The sequence below is a fragment of the Pongo pygmaeus genome, chromosome Y (genome assembly GCF_028885625.2).
Source record: "Pongo pygmaeus isolate AG05252 chromosome Y, NHGRI_mPonPyg2-v2.0_pri, whole genome shotgun sequence".
NCBI classification, from domain to species: domain Eukaryota; kingdom Metazoa; phylum Chordata; class Mammalia; order Primates; family Hominidae; genus Pongo; species Pongo pygmaeus.
Genome location: NC_072397.2, coordinates 3,496,975 through 3,516,666, shown reverse-complemented (window position 1 = coordinate 3,516,666; position 19,692 = coordinate 3,496,975). Strand labels below are relative to the sequence as shown.

Sequence of the window (19,692 nt, the reverse complement as noted above, 5' to 3'; positions counted from 1 at the left end):
TCGGTGAGATGTTGGTTGTTGTCATCAGAAGAAATAGAAACCTTCTGTTTGACGGTAACTATGAGAAAAACTGAAAATGTTACCAAAGGCTTATCTTGTAGAAAGGCCCTGGTTTGGGCAATTTTAAAGGAAGTTCTGTTAAATTGCTCATGATGAATTAATTTCCCTGCTGCATAAACTGTCACAGAGCCTAGCAAAAGACGAATATGTTCACTTATTTTAAGAAACTGTCATAATCTTGACACCCAAACTTGATTTACAGGTTTGATCGTGTTTACATTTGGATTGAGAAAGCCCTCAAATACAGGATGTTAATAAGGCAACTCTAGCCCTGTAGTAAAGAAATAAATAGTGCTTACCCTAAGAAAGCAAAGATAGGTTATTATTTTAAAACCTATTAATGTCATTCATCACATTAATATGTTAGAGAAAGTCAATGATAAGTTCCTTCTAAAATAAAAACTAAACATATAACAAAAAGAAAACAGGCACTGTGGCTTATGCCTGTAATCCCAACATTTTGGGAGGCCGAGTTGGGTGGATCACTTGAGGTCAGGAGTTGGAGTCCAGCCTGGCCAACATGGTGAAACTCCGTCTCTACTAAAAATACAAAAAAAAAAAAAAAAAAAAAAATTAGCTGGGTGTGGTGGTAATCACCCGTAATCCCAGCTACTTGGGAGGGTGAGGCAGGAGAACCGCTTGAACCCAGGAGGTTAAGATTGCAGTGAGTCAAGATGGCACCACTGTGCTCCAGCCTGGGTGACAGAGCAAGACTGTCTTAAAAACAAACAAACAAAAAAACAAAAACACATATTGTAAAATAGAGGTAAACATTTAAAACATAGAAAAATCTTAGAAGGAAATAGATGAAAGTTTCTCAGCACTGCTGCTATCTGGGACTGGAGGGTTCCATGTGGTGGGGTGTTGTGTGTACTGTAGGGTGTTAAGCAGCATCCCTGAGCTCCGCCCACCAGATGCCAGCAGGAGTTGGCAGTTCTGACAGCTAAAAATATCTCCACATATTGATGCAGGTGGATGTTTTGTTCATCTGAAAGCTGGAAATGCTGTTGTAAATTAAATAAGTCGGAAGAGGACACCAGAACTGCTGTGTGTCAGAGATAGTATGTGTTAAAGATAAAACAAACTGAGGGCCACATTTACAATATTATAATGGAGAGGTTCTTATTGTCCATCACATGCAGATAACTCCTAAAATACTTGAGGGGTTTGCACGGGCTCGTCTCTAGCATGCCAGAAGCAAAGACAGACAAATACAAAAATAGGTATTAAACAGGAGAAACCAGCCGGGTGCGGTGCCTCACGCCTGTAATCCCAGAACTTTAGGAGGCCGAGGCAGTTGGATCACTTGAGGTTAGGAGTTCAAGACCAGCCTGACCAACATGGTGAAACTGCATCTTTACTAAAAATACAAAAAACAATAGCCAGGCGTGGTGGTGCCTGTAATTCCAGCTACTCAGAAGGCTGAGGCGGGAGAAGCTTGAACCTGGGAGGCAGAGGTTGCAGTGAGCCCAGATCATGCCACTGCACTCCAGCCTGAATGACAGAGCGAGACTGTATTAAAAAGAAAGAAACAAAAAAAAAGCCTGACCATATTAAGTCCAAAAATGCACCAATGAGTGGAAAGGTGCACATAGTACACCCAGCAAGTTCCCCATTTTACTTCAAAAGCCGGCGGGGGGATAGAAAAATGCTGTTAAAGAGTATAATTGAATTGCTTGTAACACAAAGGATAAATGCTTGAGGGGATGGATGCTGCATTTTCCATCATGTGATTATTACTTATTGCCTGCCTATGTCAAAGTAGACTTAAGGTTTACTCAAGAGGAACTTTAAAATATTCAGAAACAATGTGGCAGAAATCGTGGGAAGGTTCAGTGTTGCAGGTTGGGTTGAGGTTTTGTAGGACCTTTTATTATATATTTCGCAGTCATGGGGAGAATTGAGGGATGGCGCTCTGCAGTGGTCAGGGCAGTGGAAGACCAGCAGTGAGCAATGACCATAAATGACCAGGGGTGTGGGTGGTGGGAGATCGCCCCTCCCCCAGGCTGTGTGGTACAAGTGTGTTATGGAGTGATCTTGTAGGGAAACCATGCCAGGAGCTGCGTTTATAGCTTTAGACTAATCGTATTCATGAAACATAATTCTGCTTCCAGGAGTTTATTTTAGGGAAATGAGCAGAGCTGAACACAAAGATGTAAGGACATAAATGGCAGTGCCATTTGTAGTGAGGTGGAGTGCTGTTTCTCTTGCCCTCCCCCAGCCCGGATCTTTACCCAACTGTAGTGAAGATGCCATAAATTCCATAAATAACTGGGCCAAAAGCAGAGGGAGATTTGCTGAAGGAAGGGTACTTTTTCAGAGAAATAGTTACCTTGAATACAGAGCAGTGAAATCTTACAAATAAATGTCGAGTCCAAGAGAAATGCTAAGAGATAGAAAAGATCCGAGAGCTTCAATATCTGTCAAATAGAGAAAAAAAAAAGAAAGAAAGAGAAAGAGAGAAAGAGAGAAAGAAAGGAAGAAAGAGAAAGAGAAAGAAAGAAAGAGAAACTCCTGTTATATTTCAGCTCTGAGAAAAAGCTTAGATTGACAGTGTTCCTGATATTGAGCAGAGTGGATGAAGAAAGCTCAAATATAGATACAAAGTGGTAAAATTTCAGAGCATCAAAAATGAAGAAAAATCCCAAATGCCTTTCTGTATCAATCTGGTTGAGACAATTGATGTCTCAAAATTCTGGTGCAAGATAACTTTTAAATGAAAGTTCTGTATTCAGCTTTGGTACTGTAATTTGAAAGTAAAACAAAGGCTTTTCAAATTTGCAAACATTAAAAATGTTATCCCTCAAGACCTTTGAGGAAAAAGTTAGTTGACTGACTCCAGCAAAATGGAATGTGAATCCAAGAAAGGTAAGAGTAGCCAAGCACAGTGGCTTATGCCTGTAACCACAGCATTTTGGGAGGCTGAGGTGGGAGGATCGCTTGAGTCCAGGAGTTTAACACCAGCCTGGACAACATAGTGGGGTCTCAACTCTACTAAAAAATTTTTAAAAATTGCCGAGTGTAGTGGCACATGCCTGTAGTCCCAGCTACTCAGGAGGCTGAGGCGGGAGGATCACTTGAGCCTGGCAGATTGACACGGCAGTGAGCTATGATTACACCACTGCACTCCAGCCTAGGTGACAGAGCAAGAACCTGTCTCAAATTAATAATAATAATAATAAAAATAGAAGAGAGCACACAGAAAGCAGTACTGAATAAATAAATGTATAAAACAGAGTTATGTCTGAATGTGTTAATGCATAGTTACAAAAATAATCTGGAATTAACATTTCACATGAGAGGTAATTGAAAGAGCAGAGAAAAAAGAGAGAATGCATTTGTTCATGTTTTTGTTTTGCCTGGGAAGAAGACATAGATAATGACTATCTTTATATTTGATAGAAAATATAAGCTTAAGTATGTGTGCTGACAGTTGAAACGATGTTACCACCAGAAAACTAGAAAAGATGTGTACAAGTTTCAGAACCTTAATGGGAAATGCATGGATTGAAGAAAACCTGATTCATGCAATCAGAGATGGGTGGGAAAGAATTACGCTGAAGAAGAAGAAAGTCTGATACACGTAAAAAAGGGAAAATAATATAAAATGAAACTTCAGGACTCAATCCAAATATAACTGTGATCATAATAAACATGGATGGATTAAAATTCCTTTTAAAAAAGATAGACTTTCTGAATGAGAAAATAAACATAAAATCCAGACATACAGTAGTGTAGGAGGCAGCTTAATTAAAAACAAACAAAAAAAGATTGAAAATAAATGGATGCATGTGATATAATTCTGTTCCACTATCCAATCTAGGTAATGGTCAATTATTTTATAGATTGCTCTTCAGTTTTTTTTTTTTTTTTTTTTAAGACAGAGTCTTGCTCTGTCCCTCAGGCTGGAGTGCAGTGGCGAGATCTCGGCTCACTGCAAGGTCTGCCTCCCAGGTTCAAGCAATTCTCATGCCTCAGTTTCCAGTGTAGCTGGTATTAGGGGCGCCTGCCACTGCACCTGGCTAATTTTTGTATTTTTAGTAGAGTTGGGGTTTCATCTTGTTGGCCAGGCTGGTCTCAAACTGCTGATGTCAGGTGATCCACTTGCCTCGGCCTCCCAAGGTGCTGGGATTACTGACTTGAGCCACTGTGCCCAGGCTTCAGTTTGGTTTTGTCCTGTGTTTTCTCATGATTAGATTGACGTTATGCGCTTTTGGCAAAAAATGATCAGAATTGATGAAAGTTTTCAGTGTGTCATGTTATGGAGGGCATGATGTCTTTGTCTTGTCCTGGTGATGTTAAATTTGATCACCTGGATTAAGTGGTGTTTGTTGGAGTTCTCCACGGTAATTTTTTTTTTCTTTTAGTAATCAATAAATATCTTGGGATGGACATTACACAGTCTGTTTCTTCTCTAAAAATCAGTGAGTCTTTTCTGCGGCAGTTGTTACTGTAGTGTTTGCCTAATCGTGATTTTCGACTTCCCTCATTCCTTCTATTTCAGTTACTGGAAATTATGTTGTAAATTAAACCTGCCCCCTCTTTCTCACATATTTGTTTATTCGATAGCTATATTAGGCCAGGTGTGGTGGCTCATGCCTGTAATCTCAACACTTTGGGAGACTGAGGCAGGCAGATTACTTGAGCCCATTAGTTCGAGACAAGCTTTGTAAACATGGTGAAACCCTGTTTCTACTAAAACATACAAAAAATTAGCTGGGCATGGTGGCGTGCACTTGTAGTCCCAGTTACTTGGGAGGCTGAGGTGGGAAGACCACTTCAGCCCAGACATTTGAGGCTGCAATGAGCTATGATTGCACCACTGATCTCTAGCCTGGATAACAGAGAGAGACCCTGTATCCAAAAAAAAAAAAAAAAAAAAAAAAAAAAAACTTATATTAGTGTAGACTCATGAATATTTCATATTTTAGGCTTGTTGTTTTTTGTTATTGATTACATTATTTCAGCTTTGACAATTGGGTGCTTCTCCTAGTTGGCCCCCTATATTCTTTCAACATGCCCCCATCTTTTTTCTAGCACTTGCTTAATTTTTCTGTCATCCCAATATGTTCCAGAGTATGGTGAAGTGGGATTTAAGCAAAAATAAATAAATAAATGGAACAGAGCAAATCTCACTTTGATAAAATGTAGTCTTTCAAGCTTTGAGTCTCAAACTTGTATAACTAATAATGTAAGTTTTGAATACAGAAAGTAAAAACTAATAGAGATTGTTATGGATATCTGTTAGTTTCTACCAGCTCAGCATTTACATTTCTGTGCCTCTGCAGTTTACAGAGAGAAGCTGTCTTCCTAAGAGATGGCCCAAGTGCATGCATCTTAAGACAGTTCTGTTCAATTTGTCACATTTTTCAAGTATGCATGCATCTCTTTTTCATAACATTAATATTTATTGCTTTATATGAATACTGTATTGAAAGCCCAAGCATTCAGTTTACACACATAAATTATACCATTATATATTGCTTCACAAACACAGTGAACGTATTACATTCTACAAAATCTACTTCACAGGAATTTAAAAATTCTAAATATCAAAAGGTACAGCTGAAAAAAAGGTGTAAATTTGGCAGCCAGTAATTTTGACAGGGAAATTGCCGCTTACCTGACTTTATGTTTTGTTTGTTTTTTGAGACAGAGTCTCAGTCTGTCACCCAGGCTGGAGTGCAGGGGTGCCATCTTGGCTCACTGCAACCTCCACCTTCTGGGTTCAAGCGATTCTCTTGCCTCAGCCTTCTGAATAGCAGGAATTACAGGTGCCTACCACCACGCCTGGCTAATTTAAGTTTTTTTTTTTTTGAGATGGAGTCTTGCTCTGTGACCCAGGCTGGAGTGCAGTATCAGCTCACTGCAACCTCTGCCTCCTGGGGTCAAGCGATTCTCCTGCCTCAGCCTTTTGAGTAGCTGGGACTACAGGCGCCACCCCACCTGGCTAATTTTTGTATTTTTAGTAGAGAAGGGGTTTCACCATGCTGGCCAGGCTGATCTTGAACTCCTGACCTTAAGTGATCTGGCTGCCTTGGCCTCCCAAAGTGCTGGGATTACAGGCGTAAGCCACCGCGCCACGCCTTGCATGACTTTAAATATATGAATATGAAAATAATGAACTTAGAGTAATCATTGTGCTTTGTGTTGATTAAAAAATATAACACTAGCTGTTGAAGAAGCATGTTCAAAGATACTTAATTCACTTCAAAATGTCATACAAATTGTGGTGGTTTCTATGGACCCCTAAAGCTTCAGTCATTTAGCTCAGGTACATTACTAAAGTAATATACTAATTCTTCCGGTCCAGTGGGGTTTCACACCATTGACATTTGCATTCAAGCATGCATAGGCTTTTGAGCACAAGTGGACGGTGTGCACAGCTCTAAGCCCTCCGGGGAAATGTGCTGTGAGCATGGAGACCACAGTGAGGGCTGTGAAGATTCGCTCTGTGTTCCATATTTGTGAGCAGCAAAACAGCACCCTCTTGAAGGAGGAGGTAGTTCTATGCTAAATATTCACCGCTGTCCTACTATTTGGCACATGCCTGTTCTAGGGTCGTCCTCTTGAAGGTGTTTGATGAAGTCATTGAAGTGAATCTCATCGATAGTGCAGACTACATCCATCTTACCTTTTTGAAGAGACCTGAGCTCAGGCTCACGCTCACCAAGCTTCACTGTTGGACTCTCACTCACTACGGCAAGTGTGTCTTCCAGGATGCAGACACTCCGGTGAGTGAAGACTCTCTGCTTGATAGGAAACCCTCCAAGACCACATCTCTATCCTTAAGCAGGCTGTCAACTTTTTTTTTTTTTGAGACCAAGTGTCTCGCTCTGTTGCCCAGGCTGGAGTGTAATGGCATGATTTCGGCTCACTGCAAGCTCCACCTCCAGGTTCACGCGATTCTCCCACCTCAGCCTCCCTAGTAGCTGTGATTATTGGCACCCACCCTCATGCCCGGTTAATTTTTGTATTTTTGTACAGATGGGGTTTCACCATGCTGGCCAGGCTGTCAACTCTTACTGGTAGATTCCTGTGAGGTCACATGCATTTCCATTTCTAACACAGATATTCAGTCTATTACAATCAGACATAACATACCCCTGAGCACTGTGCTAGACCTGGCTGAAGAGAACGGGGGATTGGAAGACATGTTCCTACCCCAGGAATGAATTATAGCCACAGTATTTTACACACACAAAATAGAATCATTAGGGAAAAACTTGTGGCTGGGCGCAGTGGCTCATGCCTGTAATCTCAGCACTTTGGGATGCTGAGGTGGGTGGATTACTTGAGGCCAGGAGTTTGAGACCAACCTGGGCAACATGGTGAAGCCCTGTCTCTACAAAAAATACAAAAATTAACCAGGCATACTGATGCATACCTGTAATCCCAGCTATTCGGGAGGCTGAGGCATGAGAATCACTTGAACTTGGGAGGTGGAGGTTGCAGTGAGCCGAGATCATGTGACTGCACTCCACCTTAAGCAACATAGCAAGACCCTGTTTCAAAAAAAAGAAAAGAAAGAGAAAAAAACTTTCGCATGATTGTATATTGAATTATATGGTCCTGATTGGACTGATACACCTGGCCTCTTAAGCTGTGGCATCTCCAAATTGCCATTTGGGCTAGTGACCTACAGTGTAGAAACCCATGGTGGGCATTTTCAAAAACAGCCATTGAAAATTAAAATGGAAAATGAAGTTGGAGTGTTAGAAGTCAGTTCTGGATTGTCTTGGTTAAGTAAAAGCAGGTCTGGAGAAAGAAGAAACCAACAATGATAATCAGGATAATGTTGCATCATTTGGAAAATCAGTATATGTTAAAGCAGGGGTTCCCCAACCCCTGGGGCCATAGACAGGTACGTGTCTGCTGGGAACCAAGCCACACAACAGGAAGGTGAGTGGTGGGCAGGTGAGTGAAGCTTCATATGTATTTACAGTCACTTCCCATCTCTGGTATTACCACCTAAGCACCACCTCCTGTCAGATCAGCAGCAGCGTTACATTCTCGTAGGGATGCGAACCCTATTACGACCTGTTTCATGTGAGGGATCTAGGTAGTGTCCTCCTTATGAGAATCTAATGCCTAATGATCTGTCACTGTCTCCCATCACCCCCAGATGGGTCTGTCTAGTTGCAGGAAAGCAAGCTCGGGGCTCCCACTGATTCTACATGATGGTGAGTTGTAGCATTATTTCATTATATATTACAATATAATAGTAATAGAATCATCCTGGAACCATCCTCCCACCATCATTGTGGAAAAATTGTCTTCCCAGAAACCAGTCCCTATTGCCAAAAATGTTGGGAATCACTGCATTAAAAAGAATTGAAATTAATTGTCAAGCTCTACAAGGCAATTAATTACATTCTGTTGACCTTTGTGTGTATGAGTTTCTGTAATGTCATTGCTGACATTTGCTAATGTGTTAAGAATATACAATTAAGAGAATTTCAGGGAGGATTTTAAGAACCTTGAGGAAATAATTTCTGAGTGTTACTTCAACCACTTGAATCAGCCACAGAGCAGTCTTTCTCACAAACGTTTCTCCTTTGAGTATAACTGTCAAAGTCTTAAAAGAGTTACTCAAAAAAAAAACAAAAAAAAAACTGGACACAGGTTTCCAACAACCAAGCATTTCCAGGCCCATCCTAAAGTCCCTACTGTATTATTTTGTAAAGTCAACGTGCCTTTACAAAAAGAAGCATTGGCCGGGCGCAGTGGCTTACGCCTGTAATTCCAACACTTTGGGAGGTCAAGGTGGGCGGATCATTTGAGGCCAGGAGTTCGACACCAGCCTGGCCAACACAGTGAAACCCCATCTTTACTAAAAATACAAAAATTAGCCGGGCATGGTGGTGGGTGCCTGTAATCTCACCTCAGGAGGCTGAGGTGGGGGGATTGCTTGAACCCAGGAGGGCTGCAGTGAGCCGAGACTATACCACTGCACTTCAGCCTAGGCAACAGAGTGAAATTCTGTCAAAAAAAAAAAAAAAAAAAAGCATAGGTAAAAGAAGCATTAAGGCAGGTTCTATGTGTTTTGCTTCACCAGGTGCTGTCCAATGTCGATGAGCTGTTCGACAGGGGAGAGTTTTCTGCGGCCCCGGACCCTGGATGGCCAGATTGCTTCAATAGCGGGGTGTTTGTCTTCCAGCCTTCTCTCCACACGCATAAACTCCTGCTGCAGCACACTATGGAACACGTCAGCTTTGACGGTAAGTCAGGGCAGCCCGGACGCTTGGGGAAGAGAACGGGACTGCTGCCTGGACCCGCATCGCAGCCTCACCCCGTTTCCCCATATCTGGGAATGACCACTTGAAGACCGACGTGGGAATTGAAGAATATGGCCAGTCAGGGGTGTAGGAAGAGATCAGGATGCTCATAAGGAAATATGCAGTTGAGAGAACCATTGGAAATGTCCTTGCTGAGTAGAAAGAACGGTTCGACAATCCAGTCATATAAAATAGATGAGCAAATCCTTCTCTAAAGGGCTGGATAGTAACTATTTTCAGAGTTGCATGCCTTATGGTCTCTGTTGCATACACTCAACTCTGCAGATGTAACACAAAGTCAGCCGTTGACCATACAGTCACACCTTGCTTAATGACAGGGATGCAGTCTGAGAAATGTGTTGTTAAGTGATTTTGTCATTGTATGAACATCCTAGAGTGTATCTACACACACCTAGATGATATAGCCTACTGTATACCTAGGCTGGAGGGTAAAGCCTATTCCTCCTAGGCTACAAACCCATATAGCATGTAACTGTACTGAATGTTGTAGGCAGTTGTAACATAATGGGAAGTATCTGTGGTTCTAAACACATCTAAACATCACAAAGGTCCAGTGAAAATACAGTATAAAATCTTATGGGACCACCGTCATATGTATGGTCTGTCTTTGACTGAAGCACTTATGTGTTGCATAACTGTACTTGGCATTGAATATGGGCTGGCCATGGTGGCTTATGCCTGTAATCCCAGCACTTTGGGAGGCCAGGTCAGACAGATTGCCTGAGGCCAGGAGTTCAAGACCAGTGTGGGCAGATGGCTTGAGACCAGGAGTTCAAGACCAGCCTAGGCAACATGGCAAGACCCCATCTCTACAAAAAATACAAAAATAAGCTGGATGTGATGCTGGCACCTATAGTCCCCAAGCTCTGAGAGGCTGAATTGGGAGCAGCAGCTGAGCTCAGGAGTTCAAGGCTACATTGAGCTATGATTGCACCACTGCACTCCAGTCAGGGCGACAGAGTAAGACCCTGTCTCAAAGAAAAAGAAAAGAGCATGGCAGTGTCCCAATAAAACTTTCTTTACAAAAACTTGCACAGAGTGTAGTTGGCTGACCCCTGGTAGACTATAGGGGAGAATTAAATTGAGGCAACCTGAAGCCAGGTATTTGTTCAAATGGGTGTCAGTAGAGAGGAAATGTGCTGGAATATTTGTAAAGTAAAAGAAAATACTGGATCAGTGAAGAATTGCCTCTAGGTAAAGGAAAAGAGTTAATAAAACTGGCAAAAATGATGGGAAAAGTATTGTCACTACCAGGGAGAATTCATTAGGGGACCAGTGGAGTGCTTTGGACTCCATATGCAATTTTAGCATTCATTCTGGGGGCTCCTGGTGGAGAATTTTGGAGGGAATATGCACTTATTTTTATCAGTTGCTTGGTTTATCAGTCCTTTCTGAGAACCAAGAGAATGTGTGCAGCTGGCAGACAGAAGAAATGGAATTAGTAACCCTGAAGGCAAGTGTTTACATTGAGAGCTTCAGGCACATCTCGCATTCTTGGAGTGGACCAAGCCATACTTTGCTAACCTGCTTTTGTGTTTGCTCCATATGCAGGGGCAGACCAAGGCTTACTGAATAGTTTCTTCAGGAACTGGTCGACGGCCAACATCCACAAGCACCTGCCGTTCTTCTATAACTTGAGTAGTAACATGATGTACACTTACAGCCCTGCCTTCAAGCAGTAAGTTCTCCACCCTGGCGAATCCTGCCAGATCTGCTGCTACCGATCGATCCACCTTCCTTCCTGGAAGATATACCAGCTGTCGGCATATTTAAAAACTCTGTCTGTCTGGCTGTCTGTCTGCCTGCCTGCCTGTCTATATATCTATCTATTTAGATATCTATCTATGTAGATAGATATCTAGGTATCTAGATAGGTAGATTTATCTAGTTATCTAAGATCTAAGTATCTATTCATCTGTATAGATAGATATCTATATCTATGTGTCTATCTACCTAGATCTTAATGGCTTATCTGTCTGTATCTATCTGTCTATATAGTTATCTATATAGGCCTAGAAATCTATTTATCTATCTATCTATCTAGATCTGGATATCTATCTGTATACACAGATCCATATATCTATGTATGTATCTATCTATATCTATGTAGATCTAGATACCTATATACATTGATCTATCTAATCTATATATCTATGTAGATATTTGTGTATCTATATAGACCTAGATATCTATCTATCTATCTTGATCTAGATATCTATTTAGATCTACATCTGTATATAGATATTTATATTTCTCTATCTAGAACTAGATATCTATGTATCTAGATATCTATCTAGATTTAGATCTTCATCTATATAGATATCTATCTATATCTATCTATCTAGATTCAGATATCTATATACGTAGATCTGTATATCTATATCTGAATATCTATTTAGATCTATCTAGATATTTATGTATATATATGGATCTATATATCTCTCTGTATCGATGTATCTAGATGTAGATCTCTCTCTGTATAGATCTATCTATCTAGATCTAGATCTGTATATAGGCATCTATCCATCTGTCTAGATCTAGACATCTATCGATATATTAGTACATAGATCTATCTAGCTATATACACACACAGAAACACACACACGTCTCATTTCCTGCTTGCTTATTGCTGTAAATGATAGGTAGTCAAGGCTCTATGACAATGATTCCCAAAGTGTGGCCTAAGGAATCCTGACTCCACAACTTGTTCAGTTCTTCAAAGTCATAACTACTTTAAAAAAAGAATTCAGGATGGCCGTGGTGGCTCACGCCTGTAATCCCAGCACTTTCGGAGGCTGAGGCAGGCGGATCATGAGGTCAGGAGATTGAGATCATCCTGGCTAACACGGTGAAACCCTGTCTCTACTAAAAAAATACAAAAAAATTAGCTGGGCATGGTGGCAGGCATGGTGGTAGTCCCAGCTACTCAGGAGGCTGAGGCAGAAGCATGGTGTGAATCCGGGAGGCGGAGCTTGCAGTGAGCCGAGATCACGCCACTGCACTCCAGCCTGGGCTGCAGAGCGAGACTCCATCTCAAAAAAAAAAAGAATTTGAAGATGTGATTTTTTTCCCTTTTCACTGCCATTTTCTTGTGAGTCTGTGCTGGGATTTTACAGACACAACATGGCATGTGATAAGGTAATACCCTGAACACAGACAGAGTTAGGAGGAACCAGCTGTTGCCTCTTGGGAAAATGGATGGCCCTCTTCTCACAATGATATTTTAAATGTAGAGTTTTTTTAATGAAAAATTAAGAAATTTGTGTTACTGCATAATGGATTGGTTTTTCAAAGTGGTTGATAAATACGTTTTCAAATTTCTCAGTTTTAATCTCAGTTATGGAGCGAGAGAATCCATAGGGACATGGCCGGGCACAGTAGCTCACGCCTGTTATTCCAGCCCTTTGGGAAGCCAATCACTTGAGCTCAGGAGTTCGAGACCAGCCTGCGCAACATGGTGAAACCCTGTCTCTACAAAAAAACCCCCAAAACATTAGCCAAACGTGGTGTCACACACCGCTAGTCTCAGCCACTCGGGAGGCTGAGGAGGGAGGCTCAGTTAAGCCTGGGAGGTCGAGTTTGCAGTGAGCTGAGATCATGCCACTATACTTCAACCTGGGCGACAGAGCAAGCCTCAGCTCAGGATAAAAAAAAAAGAAAGAATCCACAGACAAAGCTCTTTGGGTTCCTAAGAGGGTCAAAGGTGAGGGGACCAGAAGCTGTGAAATTCACTGCTCCAGAAGATATGACTATAAATGAAAATAGAGAGTCTGAGAATCACCTTGGGAATGAATAATTCTAGAGTCTGCATTCTCTACAGAGGACACAGTGTCCCTAAGGAAGAGAAATTGATTCTTGAGAGGGAAATCTTTTTATTTTTTTAATGTATAATCACAGATGTAATGTACAGAACATAGATATGTCATGTGACTTTTGTATTCCTATTTCATGAGGAGGTGATCAAACAAAAAAAAATATTTAAAAACGCTCCTGGAGAATGGTGATGACGAACAACAAAAAAGTTGGTGGGGGTAGGCCAGGCGCGGTGGTTCATGCCTGTAATCCCACATTTTGGGAGGCTGAGGTGGGCGGATCACCTGAGGTTGGGAGTTCAAGACCAGCGTGACCAACATGGAGAAACCCCATCTCTACTAAAAATACAAAATTAGCCAGATGTGGTGGCGTATGTCTGTAATCCCAGCTACTCGAGAGGCTGAGGCAGGAGAATCACTTGGACCCCGGAGGCAGAGACTATGGTGAGCCAAGATCGCACCATTGCACTCCAGCCCAGGCAATAAGAGCAAGATTCCATCTCAAAACAAAAAAAAAAAAAAAAAAAAGTTGGCAAGGGGAAAATTTAGAATCATGTAAAAGAGAAAAAAAGCCAGTTGCCTTGCCACTTACATTAACCACTGTAAAAGGTTTTTTTTTTTGGTCCCTGCCATTTTAAGGATAAGATGATTTGGGCTGCTGTACTTTGGGTTTTTGATTTATTTTTCCCATTTTGGGAAAAAACCTCAATGGATTACAATTTTGTTTCTTGATATATAGAAAATAAAATAACTACAAAAACTGATTTAAAAAACATATCTATGCAAAATAACTGCAAATGAAACTTACTACTACTGTGCTGATAGTAGTGGAGTAGTATTATTGATTATATATTGATTACTATCTTGATGGTAGTAGTATGGTATTATTGCTTATATATTGATTACTACATTGATAGTACCAGTATATAATTATTGATTATATATTGATTACTATAGTGATAGTTTATTATTTATCACATATTGATTACTGAATTGATAGTAGTAGTATGTTACTATTGATTATATATTGATTACTATGCTAATTGTAGTATATTATTATATATTGATTACTCATAGTGTTAGATTATTATTGATTATATATTGAGTACTGTGTTGATAATAATAGTACATTATTATTGATCACATAGTGATTATTACATGGATAGTAAGATTGTGTTGTTATTGATCATATATTGATTACTGCATTGATAATAGTGTATTGTTATATATATAGATTACTATGTTGACAGTAGTAGTCTATTATTGTTGATCATATATTGATTGCTGCATTGGAAGTAGTAGTATATTATTATTGATTATATATTGATTAGTATGGTGATAGTAGTGGTATCATCAATAATAATAATCAATAATGGAAACCCTTTGGGACAAGCCTTCATAGGCAGTCTTTGAGGAGTCCCATGGTAGTTGGATGCTTTCTGGGTGTCTTTTATCACATCTGAGTGGAAATCAGAATGCCTTCTCTTTCCTTCTCAGATTCGGTTCCAGTGCAAAGGTCTTCCACTTTTTGGGGTCCACAAACCCTTGGAACTACAAGTACAATCCACAGAGTGGCTCAGTGTTGGAGCAGGGCTCAGCGTCCAGCACCCAGCACCAGGTGGCATTCCTTCATCTCTGGTGGACGATCTACCAGAACAACGTGTTGCCCCTGCATAAAAGTGTCCAAGCAGGGGAAGCACGCGCATCTCCTGGTCACACAGTAAGTGGGGGATTCCTTAAAACCCATAGCTGAGGACGAGGAGAACATCCTTGTCACCAAGGTCTGGCGTGGTTTTTTTTGAAACACCCCTTTTTTGTCTAAATGCTGTAGTTCATGGAAAAGAATACTGAGAAGCAAGCACCTTTTAAAAAAATTTTTGTTTTAGCTCAAAATAGAGAATGCCTAATGAGTGGAGATCCTGTTTTGATTTACAGGCCTGGTGCAGAAATAGGTTATTGAAATTAGCCATCCTCATCAGAGTAAGAAACACTCATGGACAAGTGGTTCACAATGACTGATTACGATGTCATTCGGGTCAACATTTTCCACTTGAAACTGTCATTTGAGATAGCAATTGGAGGAAGTGTCTGAAGAGGATTTTGTAAATTTTTGATTGACGTCAACTTGATTTCAGAAAATATAATGATAGCCCCTAGATGTGCTAAATCGTAGCGTATCTGCAGTGTGTTGAATGTGGACTGCATCTGCCTTGCAGAAGACCTTTTGCAATTAGGACTCAGCAAACTTTTTATTCCTAATGACTTTTTTCACTAAAGTAAAAAAAACTTGAGCTTATTTATTTATTTATATATTTATTTTTTTACCAGAGCATTTGTACTAGAGTATCAGAGTATTTTTTTTTACTAGAGTAAAGAAAACTAGAGTTTTGTTTGTTTGTTTGTTTGTTTTTTGAGACAGTCTTGCTCTGTTACCCAGGCTGGAGTGCAGTGACGTGATCTTGACTCACTGCAACCTCTGCCTCCCGGGTTCAAATGATTCTCCTGCCTCAGCCTACCAAGTGGCTGGGATTACAGGTGCCCACCACCACACTCAGCTAATTTTTGTACTTTTAGTGGAGACAGGGTTTTGCCATGTTGGCCAGGCTGGTCTTGAAGCCCTGACCTCAAGTGATCCACCTGCCTTGGCCTCCCAAAGTGCTGGGATTACAGGCATGAACCACCAAACCCAGCCTCTTTTTTTTTCTTTTAACTAGAGTATTTGCTAGTACACCAGAGTCTGCTATCAGCACATGCATTGCCTGGGAAATTGAAAAGAATCCCTATTTTAATTTTTAGTATGGTTTTTTATTTGGGTGGATCTAGGCTACTTTTTAAGGACCGCTGAATATATCTCTCACCGAGTGACACTAGCAAGTGGACGTTTATTTGTAGTCACTTCACAAACATTGACTTGCCACATATTTCCTGCTGGGCGTTTTGCTAAGTACTGGATTACTAAGTACTGGATTAGTAAGTACTAGATTACTAAGTACTGGATGACTAAGTACTGGATTGCATAGGAGGGAATTTTAAGGCTTAGTGTCAAACGGTTCTGAGAAAGAAAACATTTAGGACAATTATTTAATGACTGGCAGATGGGAGCTGGGAACCCTCGCTACACAGGGCCCCACCCGCCCCCCAGGACAGCAGGTGAACTGAGGAGACAAAGGGAAGACTCACTCCATGTGTCTGTTTTTGTGCAGCTTTGCCCCAGTGATGTGGGGGTGCCGTGTGCAGATTCAGCATCTGGTGTTGGAGAGCCGTGTGAAAATTCAACACCCAGTGCTGGCGTGCCATGTGCAAATTCACCACTGGGTTTTAACCAGCCTGCTCAGGGCCTTCCAGAGCCAACCGAGGTAGTGGATGAGACCCTGTCCCTACCTGAAGGATGCCTTTCAGAAGATGTAAGTACCTGCATTCCTCGCAGGTGTGATGGTGAGTCAGACACTGGCTCGCGGTGAGAGAGCAGAGAGAGCTGGCTTCCCTGGCTCTCTGGGGAGGGGAGATGGAGGGGAAAGGCTGGTCTTTAGTTTGCTGTGGCATTCAAGGCTCCTGCATTTATTTGCATTATGGCACACCGAATCAAGCTCACCTGCAGAAAGATGTCTATGCCCCAATCCCCAGGACCTGTAAATGTCATCTTTTGTGGCAAAAGGGAGTTTGCAGTTGTGATTAAATGAGAGACCTTGAGCTGGGGATGTATGTTCTTGGATTATGGGAGTGGGCTCTTAGTCATCATAAATCTCCCTTCAAAGAAGAAGGCAGAAGTGTGAAGGTCAGAGAAGGAGTGTGAAGCTGGAAGCAGAGGCCAGAGAGAGGGGACTGGAAGACACTGGGCTGCTGGCTTTGAAGATGGAAGAGGAGGCCACGAGCCAGGGAATATGGAGGCCTCCAGAAGCCAGAGAAGGCAGGAAATGGATTCTCCCCCAGGTCCTCAAGAAGGAACCAACCCTGTTGACACCTTGATTTTAGTCCACTGGACTCTGGCCCCCAAAACTATCAGATGGCCAGTCTGCCTTGGTGTAAAGCCACCGAGTTTGTGTCCGTTTCTTATACAGCAGCCTCAAAAAACTGATGCCACATGGAGACAGATGCTCAGTCTCACGGAGTTTACAGATTCTGGGGCAGCCAGAGCTCTTTCAGGTTGGAAAAGTGAGGCTTCTGTCAGTGCCCCTTTGACCCAGCTGCCTGGCTATGCATCCTGAGAGGTTTCAGCTGAACCCCTGACTTGAACAGCAGTTGAAGTGAAGATGAATTCCTGCTGGGGTTTAATGTTCAAATGAATGTTGACCTGTACAGTTGTGTTTATTAAGGCTGAGTCTGCAGCACTTTGTCCCCATCAAAGAAAAATGAAAGTACACCTTAGCTGCAAAACAAATAATGGAGGCTGTCATTTCTCCAGCTCCAATTTCTCGGCGAATATTTTGGAATAATATCTTGTGTTTAAAGATTTCTTGGGGCCAGGCATGATGACTCATACCTGTAATCCTAACACTTTGGAAGGCTGAGGTGGGAGGATTGCTTGAGCCCAGGAGTTCGAGACCAGCCGGCAACACACTGAGACCTCATCTCTACTAAGAAAGTAAAAAACTTAGCTGGGTGTGGATGTGTGCACCTGCAGTCCCAGCTGCTTGGGGGGCTGAGGCAGGAGGAACGCTTGAGACTTGGAGGTCGAGGCTGTAGTGAGCTAGGATCTCACCACTGCCCTCCAGCCTGGGTGACAGAGCTAGACACTGTCTCAAAAAAAAAAAAAAAGGATTTCTTGTTTTAAATCTTTACTGCTCATCCTAACAAGTTTGTCACAGAATTATTTTGAGATCATACTTAGGGAAGGATCTGGGGACTGGGCTGAAGGAAAGTGATTCTTTTCTATATATTTCAGATAGCTCTGGAAGAGCCGTTTCTTGTTGCTTATAAACAAATGACCTTTAAATTTTGCACACATTGCTATGGAAGACACCACACGCTTCACTGTACTATGGCATAAATTATGCTCTGGCAACTTTATGCATTAATAATGTTGGAGTGGTGACTTCACATTGACCCAAACACACTGAAAAGATGTTTAGGTTCAGTTGGTAAAGACTGAGGAGGTGTAAAATTCACTTTTCTGGTTTTTCATTCCTTGTGGTGTGCCCTGAGCTTGCCATAGCCTGGGTCTGGCCCCAGGATGTGCCTCATGTGAGTAAAGTCAAGGGTGTCTGCTTGTGCCTGCTGGATTGTGAAGAATCCCATTGGTTGAGCTCTTACATGATGTGCAAAATGGCTGCAGTCGTGCTGAGCCATGCTCATATCAGGATGTCTAAGGAAAAATTGCATTTACATTAAATGTTTAGTAGGCAACCAAGTTTAGACTGTAAACCAAAGAGTATCCAAGAATGCTGTGGCATTCAAGCCTCATGCTTTTATTTGCATTACAGCACCTTAATGCCAATAAAGGGGAACTTTGATCCCCTGTTGATGTGTGTTGAAAATAATTGAATGCTCAAACTCCTCTCCTAAAAAAGAAATATTATTGAATGCTTCAAATAAATAAATTTAGGAGGTGTATTTTGCCAAGATTAAGGACACACCCGTGACAACAGCCAGGAGGTCCTGAACGACATGTGCCCAAGGTGGTTGGGGCACAGCTTGGTTTTATACATTTTGGAGAGACATGAGGTATCAATATGTGTAAGAAGTACATTGGTTAAGTCCAGAAAGGCGGGACAACTCGTCTTTCCGTGGGCGAGGCTTCCAGAGTGGGGCAGGGGCTTCTGGGTCATAAGTAGATAGAGGCAAATGGTTGCATTTTTTTTGAGTTTCTCATTGGCCTTTCCAAAGGAGGCAATCAGATATGCGTTTATCTCAGTGAGCAGAGGGGGGACTGAATAGAATGGGAGGCAGAGGCCCTAAGCAGCTCAGCTCCCAGCTGGGCTTTTCCCTGCTTAGTGATATTGGGGTTCCAAGATTTATTTTCTTCACAAGACTCTATTGAGTCCTCAGAAAACGGTTTTCAAACCATCTTTCTGATTTCTGGTTGTGTAATTTTAATCTTATTCTGTCACTGAATCTTGTACATTAGTGGTTTTGCAAACTGTGGCCTGAGGTTTCTCTGACTAAGGATCATTTTAAAGGATGTGTTTTTGCAAATGATCTTAAAATCATTCTTCTTTTTTTAAATTTTGTTTTGAGATGGAGTATCGATTGCCCAGGCGGAAGTGCAATGGCGCGATCTCAGCAGCTCACTGCAACCATCACCGCCCGAGTCCAAGCAAGTCTCCTGCCTCGGCCTCCTGAGTAGGTGGACAGGCATGAGCCACCACACCTGACTGTTTTTTGTATTTTTAGTAAAGACTGGGTTTCACCACGTTGGCCAGGCTGTTGTTGAACTCTTGACTTCAAGTGATCCACCTGCCTTAGCCTCCCAAAGTTCTGGGATTACAATTATGAGCCACCACGTCTGGCCATTAAAAGCATTCTTAAAAGTTTATTCTGAACCATGGTGGGCACTGCCTCGTTCGTAAGGGCAGCCACCCTCT

The 19,692-nt window shown here is 41.7% G+C and overlaps 1 protein-coding gene across 4 annotated transcripts in view; it reads left to right on the top strand.

The window, feature by feature from the left end:
* LOC129025671 (glycogenin-2) overlaps positions 1 to 19,692 on the top strand; it is a 61,344-nt gene that overhangs the window by 16,867 nt on the left and 24,785 nt on the right. For 3 of the 4 annotated variants that reach the window (XM_054473328.2, XM_054473329.1, XM_054473330.2), the window contains 5 exons: positions 6,620 to 6,794; positions 9,119 to 9,281; positions 10,911 to 11,037; positions 14,669 to 14,891; positions 16,375 to 16,575. In XM_054473328.2, the coding sequence (XP_054329303.1) occupies positions 6,620 to 6,794; positions 9,119 to 9,281; positions 10,911 to 11,037; positions 14,669 to 14,891; positions 16,375 to 16,575 (889 nt within the window). Of the gene's footprint in view, positions 1 to 6,619; positions 6,795 to 9,118; positions 9,282 to 10,910; positions 11,038 to 14,668; positions 14,892 to 16,374; positions 16,576 to 19,345; positions 19,526 to 19,692 lie in introns of those variants that run through there. The other variant, XM_054473331.2, reaches the window with a different exon arrangement.